We start from the raw sequence: 21,253 nt of genomic DNA, 5'->3' as shown, positions 1-21,253 counted from the left end.
GTTACTCCTTATTCAACCTCTTTCTACTCTTCCTCACTCTCTGTTGTTGTCTCTTTCTCTTGTCTTCCTTCCTCTCCTGCTTTTCTTATCCCATCCTCGTATTTTACTCCTTCCTCCTCTCCTTTGTTTTCTTTTCATTTCCCCCCTTTTCTTCACTTCTCTTCCTCCTTCCTCTCCTCCTACTGCTTCTTTTCCAACTCTTCCTCTCTTTCCTCCTTATTCTTCCTCCTTCGCCTTCTCTTCCTTATTCGTTCCTTCTCCTTCTGCTTTTTCTTCTTCTTTCTCCTTCAGTTTTCCTTTATTTCTCCTCCTCCCCTGTCTTCTGTTTCTTTCTCCTATCATCTTTTCCTGGTTCTGTCTTATTTTTTCCTCCGTGCGCCCTCATTCTTTTCTTTTTCTCCTTCTGTCTTCTCCTTATTTCTCTTCCTCCTCCTTCTGTTTTCTGCTTTTTCTTCTCCTTTTGTCTTCTTCTCCTTTCTCCATCTGTTTTTCCTTTATTTTTCCTCCTCCTTCTCTGTCCTCAATTTCTTTCTCCTTCTGTCATCTCTTCCTGCTTCTGTCTTCTCATTTTTTCCTCCCTATACTCCTTGTTCTTCTTTCTCCCTCATTCTTCTTCTCCTTCTGGTTTCTCCTTCTTGCTCCTCCCTTTTCTGTCTTCTACGTTCTGCTTCTTTGTCTTATTCTTCTTTTCCTATGTTGTTCCTTCTACCTCTTCTATCTTTTTCTCCTCTTTTTTTCTCATCCTCCTATGTCTTTTCTTTATTTCTCTTCCTCCTCCTTCTTTCTCCAACTCTTTCTGTTTCCTCCTTTGTTAATGGTCTTCCTGTCTTCTTCTCCTCTCTGTTTTTCTCCTTCCTCCTCTCTGTTCTCCCTTTTTTTCTTCTTCTCCTCCCCTTTTTCTTTGTTCTCCTTCTTTCTCTCCCACTATGTTTTCATCTCTGCATGCCTTTGACTCGTTGCTCTTTTTGCTCATTCTTCTGTTCTTCTTCCTCTTGTTTTTCATCTCTTGCACTTCCTTCTCAATCTACACTCCCTCATTCTTATCTCCCCTTCTCTTCATCTCCTCATTCTCTTCTCCTTTTCTACCTTCTTTTTTCAGCTCCCCATTCCGTCTTCTCCTTCTTCCTCCTTTTCTCCTCCTTTCCTCTCATTCTTTCTTCTCCTTTTCATTCTTGTTAATGATCTTCCTGTCTTCTCCTCCCTGTTTTTCTCCTTCCTCCTCTCTGTCCCCCCTTTTTCTTTGTTCTCATTCTTTCTCTCCCACTATGTTTTCATCTGTTCATCCCTTTTACTCGTTGCTTTTTCCTTATTCTTCTCTTCTTCCTCTTGTTTTAGATATCTTGTGCTTCCTCCTTCCCAATCTACTCTCCCTCATTCTTATCTCCTCTTCTCTTCATCTCCTCATTCTTTTCTTCTCCTTCTGTCTTTGTCTCATTCATTCTTCTCTACTTCTTCTACTTCGTCTCTTCATTTTTTTCTTCTACTACTACTTATTATTCTCCTTCGTCCTCTCTTTATTCTTTTTTCCTTTACGTTCTCTGCTACTTTTTCATCTTCTTCTCTTTTCTTCTCCTCCTTCGTCCTTCTGTCTTCTTCTTTCTCCTCCTTCTTTTCATTATTTTGTTGTCCTTCTGTCTTCTACTCCTATTTTCTTCCTCTTCTCTGTTCTCCTTTCTTCTCCTCTCCCTTCTTTTTCTTCTCCTGTTTTATTCACTTTCCTCTTCTACTCATTCTTCTTCATCTCTTCCTCCCTTTACTCTTTGTTCTTCTCCCTCCTTCTCCCTTTCTCCCTCATTCTTTTAGTCTGGTCTTATTCTACTCCTCATTCTTTTCTTCTTCTGTCTTTTTGTCATTCTTATCCCATCCTCATATTTTTTCTCCATCCTCCTCTTCTCCTTTTTCTTCTCCTCTTCCCGTTTTTTCTTCATCCTCTCCTCCTCCCTCAGCCAGTTTTTGAAATTTTCCTCCTTTTACTCCTTGTTCTTCCTCCTTCTTCACTTTCTGCTCCTCCTTCTCTGACTTCTACTTCTTTCTCCTTGTCTTTTTCTCCTTCTTCTGCCTTCTATTTTTTCCTCCTTCTCTCCTTGTTCTTTTCTCTCTTTCATTCTTTTTCTTCTCCTTTCTTTTCATTCTTTCTAATAATTCTCCCACAATTCCTATTTTTTCTTCTTCCCCCTCTCTGTTCTCCTCTTTTCTTCTCCTTCCCCTTTATGTTCTCCTCCTTCCTCTCCTACATTTCCATCTATTTTCCCCTCTACTCCTTGTTTTTCTTCCTCCTTCTCTTCTGCATTCTTTTTCGCCTCCTTTTCCTAATTTTTTCCTTCTCCTCTTCCTTCTATCTTCCTTTCCTATGCCATCTTCTATTTTTTCCTTCCTCCTTCTGTCTTCTCCTACTTTCTCCTGCGCCTTTGTTTTTATCTCGTCCTCGTCCTCCTCCTTCTGTTGCCTTTCTCCTCTTTTTTTCATCTCTTGCTTCTCTTCCTCCTCCTTTGCCTCCACCTACCGTAATTTCCGGAGTATTGAGCGCACCTGAATATAAGCCGCAACCACTACATTTAAGAAGAAAAAAAGTTTTGTATATATATAAGCTGCACCTGACTATAAGCCGCAAGTGTCCAAGTTGTAACATGAGATATGTACGCAGAAAAATTTTTAACTTTTTACAAACAGTGCCTGTAACACGGCAGTAAAACGCATTGAGTCAGTTCACGCTGACGACTCCAACATCTCACCATGGATTCATTGATGCCAAGCTTTTCTATTCCTATTCCTTCTCCATCTTTCTCTTTTCCTTCTTTGTCTCCTTACACTACTCCCTCTTTTCATCTCTTCCTCCCTTTTCTCCTTCCATCTTCTTCTTTTTGTCCTTTTTCATTCTCACTCTTTCTTCCTTTTTGTCATTCTTGTCTTTTCCTCTTCCTCCTTCATTTTCTCCCCTTCTCCATTTTTTCTCCTTCTTCCTCTTGTACAACTCATGTTTCTTCATCTGTTCCTCCCTTTACTCCTTGCTCCTCTTCTTTGTCTTCTCCCTCCTTCTCCACTTCCCTCTTTCTCCTCCTTTTCTGTATTCTCCTTTCTTCTTCTGAGACTCCTTTGTCTTCTTCTGCTTCCTTCTCCTCATTCTCTATCTTTTCTTTTGTCTCATTCTTTTAACTCCTTCTCAGTCTTCTCCTTGTTCTCCTCCTGTCGCCTTCTTTTTCACCTCTTCCTTTGTCTACTCCTTGTTTTTCTTCCGTCTTCCCTTTCCTCTCCTCCTACCTTTTTCTTCCCTTCTTCTCCTACTCTTTCTTTGTCTCCTTTCTCCTCCTCCTTCTCTGTTGCCTTCTTCCTCTTCTTTTCATCCCTTCCTCTCCTTGCTTCTCTTTCTGCTCTTCCTCCTCCTTCTCTTCTCCTTCTATCTTGCCATTCTTCTCTCATCCCAGTCTTATTTTTCTTCTCCTCCCCTCCTATTTTCCTCTTTCCTCTCCTCTTTTCCTCCTCTTTCTTCTTTCTTTTTATCCTCTGCGCCTTGTTTCTTTTTTCTCTTCCTCTCCTACTATTTCTACTACTGTTCCATCTCTTCCTCCTTCACTCGTCATTCTTCTTCTTACTATGTCTACTCCTTCTCTTCCTCATTCTGTCCTTCTCCTCCACTTCTCCTTTTTTCTCTTCCTCATTCTTGTCTTGTCCTTTTCTACCTCATTCTTTTCTCCTCCTTTTTATCTCCTCCTACTTTGTCCTCCTCTTTTTGTTGTCTCCTTCTCTTCTTCCTCTTGTTTTTGTCTCCTCCTTCTGTTGTCTTCTTCATCTCTGCCTATCTCTACTCCTTGCTCTTCTTCCTTGTTTTTCTAATTCTCTTCCTTGTAAGGAAACGAAAAGTTTCATTCTCCTTTGTCATTTTCTTCCTCTTCCTCGCTTGATCTTGATTTTCAGTATGAACACAGACCGTGAAAGCGGGGCCTCATGATCCTTCTGACTTTTTGGGTTTTAAGCAGGAGGTGTCAGAAAAGTTACCACAGGAATAACTGGCTTGTGGTGGCCAAGCGTTCATAGCGACATAGCTTTTTGATCCTTCGATGTCGGCTCTTCCTATCATTGTGAAGCAGAATTCACCAAGCGTTGGATTGTTCACCCACTAATAGGGAACGTGAGGTGGGATTAGACCGTCATGAGACAGGTTAGTTTTACCCTACTGATGATGTGTTGTTGCAATAGTAATCTTGCCGACTCTTTACTGTCCTTTTGTCTTTTCTTCCTTCTGTCTCCTCTTTTTTCTCCCTCATTCATTTTTCCTTCTCCTTTTTTCTCCTTCTTTCTCTATCGCCAACTCCTTTTTCCTCCTTCCACTCTTTGTCTCCTTTCTCCTCATCCTCCTATCTTCTCCTCCCTCCTCTTCACTTTTCAGCTGTTACTTAATCTGCTCCTTGTTCTTTTCCCTTCTTCTTTTCTCCAGCATTCTTTTCTGTCATTTATCTTCTTTCCATCTTCTTTCTCCTCCTCCTTCTGTTCTCCTTACTCCTCCTATCTTCATTTCATTCTTTATCTCTTCCTTCTGTATTTGTTTCTGCCTTTATTGTCGTCGACTCATCTTTGCCATTCTTCTCTTCCTTTACTGCTCCCTTTTCTCATCTCTTCCTCCTTTACTCTTTATTCATCTGACGCTATCCTCTTCTTTTTCTTAATCTTTCTCCTTTTACTCTTCCTCCTCCTTCTCCCTCTCTTCCCGCTTTCTTGTCCTTTCTCTTGCTACTACGACTTTTGTCCTCGTTCTCCTCCTTTCTCTTGTACAACTCATTCTTCTCCATCTCGTCTTCCCTCTACTCCTTGTTCCTCTTCCTCCTTTTTTCTCCTTTTACTCTTCCTCATTCTGTCCCTCATTCATTTTGTCTCTTCCCCCTTCTTCCCGTTCTTATTTTCTCCTCCTGTTCCCTCTCTGTCTTCTTTCTTTCTCCTATTCCTTCTTTCTTCTCTTCCTCATTCTCCTGTCTCCTTCTTCTACTCCATTTTTTCTCATCCCTCTTCTCTCCTCATTGTTCCTCTTTCTTCTACTTCTGCTACTTTTCCTCCCTTTACTCCGTTTTTCTTCCTTCTTTTCTTCCTCCTTTCCTTCTTCTCTTCTTTATTCTTCAGCCATTGTGTTATTATTTTCCCTCCTTATTCTTCTTTTCCTCCTTTCCCTTATTCTCATCTTCTCCTTCTGTCTTCTCCTTTCTCCTGTCTTAACGTTACGAGACCAACCCTCTTCCTTGGACCTGTGGATTGCCATGGCTATAAAACTGGATAATCGATTAAGAGAATGACGTGAAAGAAAGACGCGTCTGCTGCGAGGATCCTATCCTGGAGTCACCGTGACACGTTCACCTCCATCAGAACCAGATAAACTTTACACCGAACCGATAAGTATCGTGTGCTTGAATAACATGGACATGTTTGCGCCTCATATGTCACTCATTGCCGAACGGATGAATTTCTAGATAAGCATCTTGGGGGGGGATTGATGATGACAGTTCCTAATTAACAGAGATGTCAGATTTTATTAAGGAGATTATGTAAACTAGCTCTTTGTCTTAGCTATTGCTATAGCTTTATGCTTTGATAAGAAAAAAGTCATTAGGACAGACGGAATTTCTGAAGGGTTACTATGCATGTATGGTAAAGAGAAGTTTTTAAAGTTTTAAAATTGGCCTACAATACGGGCAGTGTTACTGGTTCAAATTATTTCTGCTAACAGTTGAACAGCAACATATTGCAGAATATGTGCCGACAGACAAATGTTTTAAAGAGCCATCCAGATATAACTTTCTCCTGTTGTTGCAGACATGGGGACACGTAATCTAGAGAAATGTGTGGCCTGCCACAAGAAAATCTTCGTTGCATGGAAGAAGTGTCCTAAATGCAGTGCTGTACAGCCGCATAAGGAAAGGCTTCTCAAAGAGAGAACGAGGTTTGCAGCTATGGAAAAAAATGGAAAGAAAACATTAAGAAGGACTGCAATGGTACACGTTTTAGACTCCTGCTTCAAAATGGCAAGCACACACTTCACACTTTATGAAATGCTAGTTCATTTGGTGTTTTTCTCAACATTCTAGTAAAAGTCACCTGTTTAATGACAAGGATGTCCTTGTCATTAAACAGGTGACTTTTACTAGCCATAGCTAAGTAATGTGGCTTTAAAGAATTCATTTTAATTTTGGAAATCAGCTTTAAGGCATCATGAAAGGAACATGAAATCACATTGTAATCATAACTAAATATTTTGCTTATGACTGTAGACAAATACACCTAGTAGTGCTGTTTGTGTACCTTTGTTGAGTACACAAAACTATACATCATCAGAGTACAGTCCACAGATCATCCCCATAATTTAGTACTGCTGTCATCGCGTATGTAAATTAAAGTGTGCCGTCATCACGTATGCAAACTGAATATGCTGTCATCACGTATGTAAATTCTGGAGAGAGAAGTTATGCTATAAAATGCACCTGTTGGAAAGAATTATTGGGAGAGTTACGAGGTAGTCACTGGATGCAAGCCAGGCAGCAATGTTCTGAGCATGAGGGATTTTACCACGTAACTTGGAAGAGAATTCAACACGATCTGTAAAGGAATAACTATTCCACAGGAATTATGGATTTAAGGACTGCTCCTTCTGCACTGTTTGAGGATTACAGAACTGGGATCTAACAATAGCACTGACTGAAGGAACATACTGAACTCTATTATTTCCAAAGGATTGACACCCGAGTGGATTATAACAAAGTTTTTATTGGTCCAAACAACATAAAGGATACCAGCAGTTCTAAATGGAGACTGAACTCTCTCTCCACCTCCCCCCTGGAGCAGGGCCCCGGTGGCTCGTCGGTCTTCAGGTGAGCAGCCAGGTGTGGCCACACCGTCTGCTCTCCCCCTCCAAATTACATAGTCTGGGTGATTATTACTCTTCTTAGATAAAAGCTTAGTTCCACTTAGGAGTCATATTAGAGGATTGTTATAAGAATTAGTGTTTAATTGATTGTTTGGTGATTTATGGGCTATTGCTATTTCCCTGCTATTGCTATTTCCCTGCTGAAATATTCAATTAATATTCAATTAAAGTATTCATCCTGCAATTAAAGTTAATAGATTGGAAATTCTGTTTATTTTTATCATGATGATGAATTAACCACATATATCTTCTCAGTTTGTAAAAAGTCAGGTTAATGTGTGCATTACATCAAACAGGTTCTGTCAGGTTACCTAGTCGTTGGGGCCGAGGGTAGCCTTTTTTAAACTTATCCTTGGGGTTATCCGTTCCTTAACCTCTAAATTTAAACCTAGCAACTTACCAAGTGCAAAATCCGTTAAGAGAAAAGCTGCCGTTAACAGACGTGACTGGTAATTAACTTGACCATTCGAAAGTGGCTACTCAGTTGAGTTAGTTATCAGAGGAAGCAGGATCGGCGTCCGGATGGAGGCAGTTAGAAGCTAGGTGAATTGTCTTGCTTACCAGCTTAAACATTCCTCAGATCCCATCTGGGTTAGACCCTCTGGGCTGCAGGAACCGGACCCGTTAGATGGAGAGCTGGTCCAGTAATTCTCTGATAGTTAATTAATTTGATTGATTTAGGAGGTTACTGGCCTTAGGATTCCACAATGTGTTCCATCAGGACACATCAGTGTAACAGAAGACCGTGGAAGCATTGTTGTAGAAGGCAGTATGATGGATGATGGCACTGGAACCAAAAGTTCAAAGGTTCAGAGGGTGGAAAAAAAGCTAGATACAGGTGTGTTTTGAAAAGAGATTGTTGTCTTCATTTTTCATCTATGTGTATTTAGAACTTGTAGTTTTTAGTTTTGGGATATGTAACAATGTGATAAGACAGTGGACAATGATTTGCAGCTTGCTGATGATTTGAATATCACAGAACAATCAAGGGAGACGGATGACATTGAATTTTTTTGTTTGCCTGCAATATTTTTGCAGATGGACCTACGGTAATCGGGTCATGAAAATGGTGAATAGGAAGGAGTCAGTGAGTGGAACAAAAGGTCAGTGTGGATCAAAATTGCATATTTAATCATAATGATGTGACTTGTAAACTTTTAAATAAGGCAAGTGTTGATCCTCTTTCACAGATGAGGAGATAACTTCAAGAGCTTTATGTGCTTAATTTCACTTAATGGTTGATTAAATGTATCAACATAGCAGTTGTCAAACTGCTATGTTGATACAGGGATACCTATTGCATTCCTTGTTGGTTTACCATAAGGTTTTGGAAGTTACGCTACAAATGTATTCTCCATATTGGGCAGATATCACAGAAGACCCTGAAAGCAGCTCTGTGGGAGGCATCGACGGGGGGGTGGCAAGACCACTAGAAGACAAATGACACAATCACAGAATGAGGGTATGTATTGAAAAAATATTGTCCAAAATTTGTCCAGAATACTGACTATAATTTGAATTTTAATACACTTAACAGAGTGCATTAGGTGGAAAAAAAGTTTACACAGCACAACATTAACATTTTCAACTTTTTGATGTTGCTTTGTGATTTTGCAACTGACATGCTGATTTCAAAATGGAAGTATTTTAATTTATAATGCTCTCATAGAAGAGGTCTGGTCAAGTAAAATGTACTCCTGTGACTCTGATGTCATGCAGAAGAAGTGGTGCTATGATGTGGAAAGGGTGAAAGAGACCAAGACAGACAGGACATTTCTGAGTGAAACTGAACATGGCTTGTATTGATTCATAAAAAACAAGTGTAGTATTATCATTAATCAAGCCTTATTTATTGGCTGAAATACTTAGGTTTTGAACACAAGAATTACCTGTCAACGTAGTCACGTTGACAGGAGCTATGCTACAGAAAGACAGTTTTTTTTCTGCTGGGGTTTATAACATACAAGATTTCTCAAATCTACAGAGATATTTTTGATTTGAAATTAGAGTCACCTTAAATGAATAATATATATTTTTGATACTTTCTCTACAAAACTTAGCTTCAGATGTAGCTGTTGGAAAAGAGCCTGCAAGCCACATGGTGGGACATTTGAACATATTTCAAGGAAGCAAGGCTGGGAGCAAGAGCCGAAACAGAGGTGGCAAAAGAAAACGTCAAACTACAGGTATGTTTTCAGAATCGCTTTATGTTTTAATGTCAATCCAATTAGGTCTATTTGTTGAGTCAGTGAATTTTATCTTATAGAGCAATGTTTGTATTATTTCAATATTTAGATATTGTTGAAGTCTCATTTATCTTTTGTTTACATTTGGATGTATTGTACAGTTAGATACTATTGAGTTTACATACCACATTACATTGTTGTTAAGGTGTCTGAATAATTCAGTGAGGGTTTGGTCATGTACTACTATAAGGCCGCACATAAAAAGAAAATCAAGTCTGTTACAGTGTTGCTCTAGTTCCCTCTATTAAATGGCGTCAAACCAACTGTTCTAATTTTTATCTACTTAGGAGAACAATGTGATGAGTGCACCGAGAGATCCAATACAGTGACCTTTCCTTTTTCAAAGATTATTGGAAGGACAGAAGACAAAATTAGTTTCAGCAAACAGCTTTTTATTTTCTAATGAGCTAATCTATAATATTTTAAAATGCAGAGTTGCTTGTGTTACATTTGAACAAAATTCTTCCAACAGTGTAAGGACTTTGTCTTTATACTTTAATTTACAATTGTTCTAGAAATCTATCATCTGGGTCAGGTGGTCACTCTTGCAGCACAAGGAGTACTATCCCACATTGGATTTGATGTTAATATTTCCCTTAGACATGGTAAATTGACTGACTGGCTAATATTGTAGAGTAAATATAGGCACTTAAAAGGAAATTAATGCCACTTTGTGCAGGTACCAGAATTTGGCCATTTAACAAAAAAATCTAATGCTAATATCCTTTTATTTCACCAGACTGTTATTGTTTACACTTCACTGAATGATGCTGTTGTATATGTATAGTAATTTTATAAATCTTCATGCATACATTGTTTGTGTACAATACTGTATGCATGATAACATTTTAAAAAAATGTATTAAGAAGGCCAACAACGACCGGAACAATGCGTTGCATTACAGGTGCTTCTTGAGTGGCGTCCCTGCACAACATGGTAAATGTCAAATAACATCCTGTCTACTTTGGCAATGAGAGGAAAGATTTGGTAAATAGCCAGCACTGGTAATCCACAATAAATGCAAGGTGTTGCACAGGCAGATTATAGATTACATAGTGTTATGTAAGGCATCCTTGTAGGTTTTTCATCTCAATTTTACAATGTGCAGCAGTTTACTTTTACAAGGTTATTTTGTATAAAATGTGTTCTACGCTCTGTGAAAGACCAAAATTGTATTAGACTAAGTCAAACACAACTTCAAGTATTTGTAATAATGAAATTAAATCACGTAAAACGATTTATTGACAGGCAACACACAACACAGTGTGAAGTCAAAGACTTAACAGTGGGAGGGAAGCAATGCTATATAACCTTAGGTCTGATGAGAAACTTGTAGCTTGGCTGGGCATTTCGCTTTAGAGGTGTTCTGTTTCTCCATCCACCCTCAGTTGTGATCATGTGACTGTGATGAAGATTTTGGACAGCAGGTAGAAAAAGTTTTGCTGGTGCAATTGAAACACATTTGTTTGTACAAGTAAAATGTGGTATTTGCAAGCTGTTTCTTCTGAGATCCGTTTATGATGTGCTGTATTTTTTTATGATGGCCAATTTTCAGTACTTATTTATTGTGGTGGGGCAGTACATAATTACGCGATTACATGTAAGTATGAATAGTATATTGCTTTATTTTTTAATAGTGTCTTATTTTCATCTCTTTTAAAACAGCGGAATTAAATGGAAGAATTCTTGGGAGCCCCTGTCTTGCCTTCGGATTTCAGCAACTGAGGTACATACATATAGCCTTGTAGATGAATTTATTCAATAATAAGCCCCCCAGCAATAGGAAATGTCAGTATTCTGTGTCAAGATTCTGTGACAGAGGATCGGTTATAGGAAAAACCTAATCACTCTACAGCTTGTGCTGACAATATGGCTAATATCTAGAAATATGAGTCACATTTCTGTGACACCAAAAATCTAACTTTGTTACTCTGAGGGCTGTGCTATGAAGCAAGTTCAGTATAGCCAGGCTTTCTTTGTGTACATCGGCTCGACAAAAACTAAAGCCTCAGTCAAAGTTAATGGGCATCACAAAGGTGGTTGTCAGGTTTCTTTGTTAAATCAGACTTTCTACTTCAGATTCTGTGTGAGTCACAAAAGGGGGGGGGGGGGGGGGGTTTAACACAAAATGGACATCTCATGTGCCAGCTGCTTCAGTTGTTATAACAGTTAGCTACAAGGAATATGAAAAATTATGATGGTGAAGAGCAGCTACTGCAAATGATGCAATACAAGAATGCTGGTAGAAAACTGCTAAACGTGTGTGAAGAATTTATTTTACCGATCAATGTAGCCGCTTTTTTTTTTAACTGGCTGCTGCACATTAAACCTGTTAAACTTTAAACTTCATGTATTGAAGAAGTGCACTTTGGTCAGGGGTGGTCTGATAATGCAGAAAATCACTGTAGTTCAGTAGTTTTGAGTTCTTTTGTGCAGAAATAAAATGAATAGACAGAACTTGAAAGTTTTCACTGAAACTGTCAAGGTAATCAAGATCTGTCTATTCATTTTATGTCTGAATAAAATAACTCAAAACTATTATATTAACAAGAAGACATGATGAACGTTTTTGAGCGATCGGTCAAATCAAATCACGTTTTTGAGCGATCGGTCAAATCAAAGTGAAATTAATGTAATTGATTAAACATTCTTGGTAGATTTTTGGCACCAAATCATGACCAAACATAAAAATATATTTATGTGATTTCTGCATCAGCAACTAAATACATTAATTAATGTATTTAGTTGCTTAATTAATACATTAATGCAGTTACTATAATATTTATCTCAGCATTCCTTAATATTGCTGGAAATTATACAATAAAGATTTGTGTATTGTCAAACACAATATTGCTGCCAGCACATAAAAGGACTGAAAACATGGTTACAAACCATGATAATAGTTAATGCTTTTATATACAGGAAAGTCTTGATGAACCCCACTGCCCTGGTGGAGGAGGAGGAGGAAAAGGAGGACTTCTATTCTGTCCTGGCTGACAAATAGCGAACAAAGTTGAGAGACTCAGTAGTTCCGTCTGAAGATGCTTTACTGAATCTTCTCAATACCTTTTTTTGTAAAACTGCAACACAATGAAATATACACAATGTTACAATTAAAATATGAATGAAAATAAATATATGCAGCAACACTGGTCACACTTTCCTTCTTCCTTTTCAGGTTGTAAATCAGGTGAGTACATCGCACTTAAATAAAGCAAACACATCTTTTGCAGGTAAGTAACAGCATAAACACAATTAACAGCAATACTGGTTCACACATAAACATAGCATACAACACAAACGAGGTTTGTGTTGTATGCTCTGCCATGGCTCTGCCATGAACTGAATTAGCCATAGCAGCTAAACTAGCCTCTTGCTAGCGGTTAGCTTCGCGATTAGCATTAGCATCGTTAGCACGGTTTTCGTGACTCAAAATAAACGTCCTAAACACCATCTTCAAATTCACAGTGCCACAAAACAACTAAAATAATCATTGCATCCATACTCACTGTTGGTTCCACTCCAAGACTCAGACAATCAACTTTCTGTGGTGGAGCACTTGCAACGTATGCCTGAACACTGACACTGCCTGGTCCTTAAAGCTGCAGTAACTAAAAATCACCACGAGGGGGAACTTAACCTTTCAGTCACTGGCAGGAGTCAGAACAACTTCGATGGCAGTGACGACCACGCCTGAAACCTGCTGTTCATGAACTTTATTTTGCAATAAAGCACACTGTTCAAAATCCTTTTTTAAATTTTCTTTCTTTTAGATTTTGTGTTGAAGAAAAAGTATTGCTACTGATAAAGTTTAACATTTATCAAATAATTCCTTCAGAATGATGAAGGTTTCTGTAATAGAAGACTGTTTATGTGATGTTTTGGAGTACATCATCTGTATTGAAGAGGGGAGTTCACTACACATCTTCAGAAAAATCTGCAAATTGCATCTAAAACGTATTTGAAAAAGTGTTTTGAAAAGGTTGACTAAATCTGGCACGGTGAACTTTTCTCCCCTGGTTTTCGAGAAGGAACATGTCATTTCAATGTACTTGGTGTCGCTGTTCTGTCTGGTCGCTGCAGCGCATCTTTAATATTTATTAACGCTCTGATTGGTTAAAGAACGACGGAAGCGGAGTAAAGTCACGCACTTCCGGCCCTACATGAAAGCATTCCGGTTAGCAACATACAAAGTAAATCAGAAGTCCAAACCGCTGCCGTGTAGCCGGACTGAAGTCTCCACGAGGCTATTCCAAAATCGCAGAGTTAAAGTATGAATGACATGACAGCTGGGGGAAAACTAGGAGGAATACTGAGGCAACACTCATTCCAGTTTTCTCGTTTCATGTCAAATTTATTATTCAGTATATTTAGTCAAGTAAAAAACGCTAGCAGAACCACCCCAGGGAAGGAAACAGATCCATGTCACTGTCAGAATAAAACACCGCGCAGGAGAATTATGATTAAAACACAGCGAGGACTTTGTCCCGATGAAAACAGACACAAATTCTTAATGAATGCATTAATTAAAATGAGCAACGCAGAAAAACAACAAAAGCATATTTGCTAGAATAAATCACGAGGCAAATATTTGCTCCAAAACATCCCTCATACACATACAAAGTGAGTGGTATCTATCTATCTATCTATCTATCTATCTATCTATGTGTCTGTCATTGTGTACGTGTGTGCGCGAGTATTGGTGAAGGCAGGCAATAAAATGAAAGGCAGGAATACACTGAATACAAACGCATTTTTATACGTTAGAGACTTTATACGTTAACGGCGGACGAATTACGTTTCTGCTGCCACGTAATTGAAAATGCATTTTAGTTGTCTGAGAACGTAATTTTGCGGAGACAGGGTTGCTTCAAATGCTGTCCCTGAGCTGAAATGGACACTTTGGTAAAATATGTTGTCCCCGTAATTCCTTCAAACCAAATCAACTTAAACATCATTGGCCTTCATATTTATCACATGTTGTTCCCGAAATTCCTTTAATCCAAATCAATTTAAACATCATTTGCCTTTGTAATTATCACATTTCAAGTCCTTCTGAAGAAGAAATTTGTGTGTCAACATGAAGCTCACGTTATTGCAGCCTTCATGATTTTTAGACGCTTAAAATGCTGCTCGTGAGCTGAAATGTACACTTTGGTAAAATATGTAAAATAATATATGTTTTTCCCGCAATTCCTTCAAAGCAAATCAACTGAAACATCATTTGAAATATTTATCACATTTCAATTCATTATCACATTTCAATTCATTCTGAAGAAGAAATTTGTATGTCAACATGAAGTTCACGTTATTGCAGCCTTCATGACTTTTATACGCTTAAAATGCTGCTTCTGAGCTGAAATGCATACTTTTGTCAAATATGTTGTCCCCGCAATTCCTGGTTGCGACCACTCCATTCCACCTGCCAATAGCCAAAGCACACTGACTTAAGTCAGCTGTAACATGAAAGTACATCCATTATCAAAAAACATCTGAAGCATTCTATTTCTAACATTTTGTTGAGTGACCTTTTGCATGCATCACTGACAACAACGGGCACATTTGCAGGACATACTGCAGCTCTGTACATATGGATAGTATTTACACATGATGTCAGTGCAGACAAACTCAACCTTGTGTTCTTTCCCAAGAGCTTGCTGTAGGTAGAGAGGGTAGGCAAAGATTTCCCCATGAAACATGTGAAGGCCTGCATCCAAAACACAGAAAGCTTCCTCTGAATAAAGGATTTATTTCATGACTATATTAATATTCTTAAATATACCAAATTTACTAATTACTATGACAAAAAGCACTTTACCTATTAATCATAAGTGTTATGGAAATTTCCAAAGACTATTTTAACCCTGTTTGTCTATAATTCTATACTTACAATAATGTACAATAATAAATACATAACAATTTAAAAATAAAACTTACCACTAAATAGAATGCAGTGTCTGCAGTCTGATGCCATCATGCCCTCTTCATTCAGTCTGGGCTCTGACTTTCTAGCAACCTCCCTGGTTACTTTGAAGTTTGACTTGCCGCAGGATGGGCGTGCAGGTCCCTGTGACACAAGCAATACAGCCAATTCAAACTTACATGTTATGCATTTAACATCTTACATACCACCAAGAACTGTAGCAGACAAAGAAATGCCATTAGTAAATTTAAGGTGAAGTCACAGATTTTACTTTCTCTCAAATTGTTTTCACAAATTCCTCTACATCTGTGTCTTTGGCGATGAAGGTCCGTTCAAAGTATAGGCTTTCATCAGTCCTACAAAGGAAAACAGTAGTTAAGTAATGAATACAGTATAGAAAGATTTTTTTTTAATTTTACTTTTTTTACCGCTACTCACCCTTTACGATTGAAACAATAAAGTTTTCTGTTGCCATCAAGGCTCAGTGCAACAATATCATCTCCACAGGCAGGACATGAGAAATGGTCATCTCCAAGCAATTTTTCAATTTTGTGACGGCAGTATGTCCACTCTAAGAAACTTCTTTGGAAAATCTCACCAGACCCGACCTGACACCAATGAATACAGAATTAAATGCCAAAAGGATGTCAAAGACCTTACCTCGCATGGTAACATGCATCAGTTACACAGCTTTTAAAAGATAGTGTGACATCATTATCTTTTTGCAATTACTGCACAAATACATTCATTTGAAAAAAATAAAATGTAAAAAGCCTCATCTGATTTTGTAAATTATGCATTACCCTGCCAGCATGAACTGAGCAACTTTCCAGCATTCGGGTGAAAGCGTGTCAGGACAGCTGATTTTGAAGTCTTCATATGACCTAAAAACATCAATTGCAAACGCCGTATGCAAATCGATCGTGCCAGGCACTGGTGGTGTCCACTGGCAGTGACAGTTTTCACAGGTCAGCAGAGGAAGACGAAGGTCATAACGACCTGTTGAGACAAACGGTAGATAAAATCATCAAAATTAGCCAAGGATATGTTTGCACACTAGTTAAAATGTTAACATACATAACCATTTATGTTAATGAAAATTATTTTTTGTCCAGCACCGACTGACATTTCTGAAGGACAGCTGCAAATTCTTCGTGGCAAAGCAAATGGCAGAAGACGAACTATGTAAAAGATAAATTGATAATTGTTACTTCTACCAGGAAGGTACTGGCATATAATACATTATGATGGGACAGAAAATCAATATTGTGAAAACACTCCACAAAAATTATTATATACCTTCTTCACACAGTGATGGCTCACCACTTGCATCTTCAGTTACAACATCAGTTGGAGGAAGGTTTTGACAACAGTCCTTGACAACCATGCATCGGTTATGCAAACTATACTGCTGATGTACGGCAATGTCACATTTGGAGCAAAACATTTGTTTTGGAAGGCAGTCTGTGCAAGAAATCACTCCATCTTCCACTTCACTGCTGGCGATGTTCCGCGGGAAGCATGACGTATCCGGGTCGCAAAGAGCGCAAATTTCCACCAAACACTTCCGGTGTATTAAAAACACAAAATTACCACAATATGATGTAGTTTTTTAAACTTATGTCATACGCCACATATTACACTTTAACAGTATCACATTTGTCAGAAGTTCATTCAGTTTATTTTAGTTTATTAACAGAAAACACAACCCTACTTTGTAAACCCCAAGAAGAACTACATATTTCATGGCGTGTCTATTCGTATTCTATTATTCTATTGGAGGTTGTAGTTCCTTCTTCAAAATAGCAGTTTTTCTTAAATGGAAGAGTGAAATATAAAACTATAAGTACATTTAGTGGTTTAACTGGATGAGGAACACCTTTATTTGGATTGAATTTACAAATGGAATTGATATATACAGGGGAAATAAAATTTGTACCATATTTTGTGATGCCCTCTGCTGGTGATAACGTCAATCCACAGGCTACATGATAGTACAAGTCAAGAGCTTTGTTGGTGCCATGATTCTAGCTCCTTTCATTGTTGAATTAGAAGCTTTGAAAGAGGCACCAAAGTCAAAGTTCAAAGGTCAATATCTCTGAGCAGGAGCAACGTTGAACTTCCAGACTGATATAATGTTACTCCTCTGGTCGTGTGTGTGTGTGTGCGTGTGCGTGTGCGTGTTTTCATCCAGAGGAAGGCTTGTAAGATTTGAAATCAGTCAAAAAATGTTGGAGATTGAGTAAAAACACAAAAGGACCAAAGATTCATTGCTTTTTTATTTCATTCAAAACAATTCAATCACTTCTAAGACAGTGACAACTGGCATCAAAGCAGCAGAGATATAATTAATTGCACAGGTGTGTCTTTGAAAATGATCTTCCTGTGTAAGCTGTTGTCTAACCTTTTCTTATGTCCTCTCACAGAGACACATCATCCGTTCAACAATGGAGATTTGTGTGCAGGCACATTCTTGCTATTTTTGCTAATACATCTGCAAATCCACCTGAGTGAAGTGAAGGCTGCTTGACTTTTTACGTTTGCACACATAACATGGGGCTTTCTTTTGACAGCAAAGCCATCAGTCGGCTCTAAAGGGACTAAAAGCAGTAAATTGTGGTCACAGTTCTATGACAGACAAAAGGAGTGTGTCCCCCTCTAGTGATGATGTAACGACGCTGCACCTCAAAACTTTAAATCGGATCTACAGGGGTGGGAAAAACGCATTTATTCATTCACTGTCAATTAAGACCAGCAAGGCTTGTGCTCCAATACGATGCAAGCCAATCTGGGTTAAGAGAAATTACTGCAACACAATAGCAGAGTTATGCTTTCAAGGTACAAAATATTCACAGACTTGTTCATGGAAAATACTTCACATCCTTATCACATGCTGGTTTGTTGTCTTACCTTAGGTTTTATCTGAGAATCCCTATCACAGTCTAAGACAATCTAAGTCTTTATGAAGGTTATGTTTCTGAGACACCGTGAGAAAAACACTGCTGGTTCAGCAGTGTGGTCACTTAAGGCTGCAGGTGGTGTGTTATACTGCAGTGATTCTAATATCCCACTGTCTTAGTGTAGAAGCGCTACTGTTTATAATGAAAGTGATTATTTTGTGCAACTTGAAAGTAGTAAAATACATGTCTCTGCTTACCATTATCACCCCAGTCAGTGTTCCAGGAGTTGACACAGAGCCAGTAGGAAACTGTTACTACTCTGGCTCGATGAGAAGTAACAAAGAGGGGAGACCACACGAAATCAAAGGTTTAACAAAATGTTTATTTAAATAATAGAACGTGAAAAGTGTGGATCAGTACGTGTGCAAGTGTTATGGTGCATGTGGTGTGTGGATATGTAGATTAATCAAACTAAACTAAAATAAAGAAAGAACAAAAGGGCAGCATGGTGGCCAGGGCGCAGGAGCAGAGCGAGCCAGGTGTACTGCATCAATTTAAATGGCCCAGGAGGAGAGGAGGGGCCAGGCAGCTCCAGGAAGCCCTGCCCACCCTCAGGAAGGGAGGAGGGAAAGGAGCAGCAGCAGCAGCAGCAGCAGGCACAGCCAAAGGCTGAGACTGTCACAAAACACCATCCTCCTCTCCCCAGCCCAGGATCTTGATGGCATGTCTACCCACAGCAGAGCCTGAAACGTGCTGATACACACCTGGAGACAGGAAGAGGACGCAAGAAACACAAGTGGGAACCACCAGGTCGCAAGCAACACTGTACACAATCACTGAGCAGAATATGCAGTTAGGGTTCACCCTGTACTCAATATTCAGTGTAATGCGTGTTTGCATTACATCTCTTACTGGTGCATGTGTTCTTGCCAGACTTGCACAATACAAAGTCTTCATAGACTTTAAATGCTCCCTCTACCAGGTCGTTCTTGTGTATCTCAGTCTGAATCTGGATCACATTTGATAATGGGCCAACCATCCTGTCTCACATTCTTTGAACCATTAAACTTAAATTCAAATGCACTGTTTTGTATAAGTTTTATGGATGACAATTTTCATTTATTCACATGGGAATGCAAATAAACGTAAGTTACCCAGACATAAACAGGTCCTAAAATCAATACTTCTCATATCGGGAGGGCCCAGTTACATAAAGAAAAAACCTCCAGGAAGCTTATAAATATCATAATAGGTTCATTTTTAACACGACTTAGTATGGACACTGAAATGCTGTCTGTCAACTATCAAATTCAAAACAGATAACCAGTTCACATACAGCTCAATGAGCTCCAGTTGATGAGGAGCATCATCAGGGTCCACAGAGAAAGGAGAAGAAAAAAAAGCAACATCTCATTTTCAATAACTGAGAGTTGGTAAACTCATTGTTTATGTATTAATATTGTCCTGTGGAAAACTGTAGAGCTGAGAAATGTGCAGTGTCAGGCTCAGTTTGTGACAAGTGTTTTTGGAAAAGTTGTAGCTTGGTTCCAAAAGTTTTGATGTGTGCAGACAACTGGCTCACCGCTGCATCTTATGCTTGAAGTCTCATGTTGAGCACATTCAGATGCTTTATTTAGTCAACTGAAAATGCCAAATCTGCCAGCCGTACAGGATCTGATAGTTGTGGCATGCATTGTCCCTTGTTTGCCAGGAATTGTCCTTTTTTCTCCCTGAGACAGAAAAAGCATTGCTGTGAAGCAAAGACTGCTTCCAGTTGCTTCACCTTCTTAGTGCGGTTGCTCCTGGGTAACTTGTCATATGCACTAGAATGTTTTGACTGGTAGTTTAAAAAAAAAAAAAAAATCTGCAGTTTCCATTTAAGAAATCGTCTGGAAAGGGTTGCAGAGAAGTCACATAGTCAGAGGGAGGCAACAGAGCATTGCTGCCATCATTCAACAACACACAATTGCATTTTGTCTCTCAGAGATATGCATATTCTCTTTGACAGCACTGACGGGCCACAAATTATACATTATATGACAGCGGCTGTGTAAAATCTGACCACAGGCTGGACTTTGGACATGCCTGGTTGAGATGAACATAAGGAACATGTTTTTAGAGAGACAAGCTAACAGGGCTCCTCCCCTTCTTCTCCTCCACATCCTGATTCTTCCTGCCCAGATCTGCCTCCATAGTTGTGCTGCTTCCTCCTTAGCTTCAAAGTGGTTTTATGGCAATATTTTAATATCCAACTGTAGTACTCAAATGAAAATAGACAGATATTTTGTTGGTGTGCATGCTCTTTTATTGTAAATATCGGTATAATACAGTAAACATGAAGGTGAAAATAATGGCAAGTCCACCACCAAGATGCAACATCATCAAGGACGCTGATGTTCAGATTGCAGAATAGTCACCATTCATCCTCCCATCCTCAGGAGTTTGTACTTCAAAGACGTCACTGTCAAGTCTGGAAGTCCATACTTACCGTACTCGATATTTATTTGAGGAGAAGAAAAAAGGAGGAGAAGTAAAGAATGACCAAGAGACAGGAGAAGAGAAGAACGAGGACAAAGAATAGTGAACGAGGGAAGAGATGGAAAAGAACAAGAACAGAAAAGAAGAAGAAGCAGGATAAAAGAAAAAATGAAAAGCAGGAGGAGAAAGAATGAGAATACAAAGAAGGAAAGAAAGGAATGACTGAGGAGAAGCAGATGGTGTTAAGAAAAAAAGACAAGGACAGAAAAAGAATGAAGAAAAAGAAGTCAGACAAGGTGAAAGACAAGACAGAAGGAGAAGAAAAGAAAGAGGAAGAGACTGAGGAAGCATAGGAGGAGGACGAAGAACAAGTGGTAAAGGAAAGATGAGATGGAAAAATGGGAGTAGGAGAATGAGGAGACAAGAAAGGAGAAGAAAAAGGAGAGAAGAAGACTGAAGGAGGCAGACAAAGGAGACAAAGACAGAAGGAAGGAGAGAGAAAAAAGACAGCAAGAGGAAGAGACAGAAGGGGTAAAAAGAATGAGGAATAGGAGGAAGAAACAAAGAGCAGAGGGAAGAAGAGATTAAAAAGAAGATGAAAAAGGGCAACAGCAGGAGAAAATGAGGGAGGACGACCAAAGAGTAGGGGAAGGAAAAATGACAAGGATGAGAAGAATATAAGAAAGTAGAGAAAAAAGGCAGAGAAGAAGAAGAAAGGAGAAGACAGAAAGAGGAACGAATGAAGACAAGAAGGAGGAAAGGGAGGAAGAGACAGAAATGTAGTAGAAGGAAGAGGAGAACA

The 21,253-nt window shown here is 38.9% G+C and overlaps 1 protein-coding gene and 1 long non-coding RNA gene across 3 annotated transcripts; one reads left to right on the top strand and one right to left on the bottom strand.

The window, feature by feature from the left end:
* The first annotated feature begins 926 nt into the window (after positions 1-926).
* On the top strand, positions 927-12,999 carry LOC118471110 (uncharacterized). Of its 2 annotated transcripts, XM_055013373.1 has the most exons (6): positions 927-6,848; positions 7,943-8,007; positions 8,272-8,366; positions 8,965-9,090; positions 10,816-10,876; positions 12,073-12,999. In XM_055013373.1, the coding sequence occupies exon 1, from the start codon at positions 927-929 to the stop codon at positions 2,688-2,690; it is 1,764 nt and encodes a 587-aa protein (XP_054869348.1). In that variant the 3' UTR covers positions 2,691-6,848; positions 7,943-8,007; positions 8,272-8,366; positions 8,965-9,090; positions 10,816-10,876; positions 12,073-12,999. The 2 variants fall into 2 exon arrangements, with proteins under 2 accessions (XP_054869348.1, XP_054869347.1); XM_055013372.1 differs by having other exon boundaries at positions 927-8,007.
* A 2,393-nt stretch (positions 13,000-15,392) lies between these two features.
* On the bottom strand, positions 15,393-16,041 carry LOC118471112 (uncharacterized). Its single transcript, XR_004848335.2, has 3 exons — positions 15,877-16,041; positions 15,512-15,681; positions 15,393-15,429 (listed from the first exon to the last, which is right to left on the bottom strand). It is a non-coding gene; the product is annotated as an uncharacterized LOC118471112 (long non-coding RNA).
* Positions 16,042-21,253: the final 5,212 nt, after the last annotated feature.

This window comes from Amphiprion ocellaris, chromosome 9, assembly GCF_022539595.1.
Source record: "Amphiprion ocellaris isolate individual 3 ecotype Okinawa chromosome 9, ASM2253959v1, whole genome shotgun sequence".
Taxonomy (NCBI): Eukaryota; Metazoa; Chordata; class Actinopteri; family Pomacentridae; genus Amphiprion; species Amphiprion ocellaris.
This window is presented reverse-complemented; position numbering and strand designations above follow the sequence as displayed.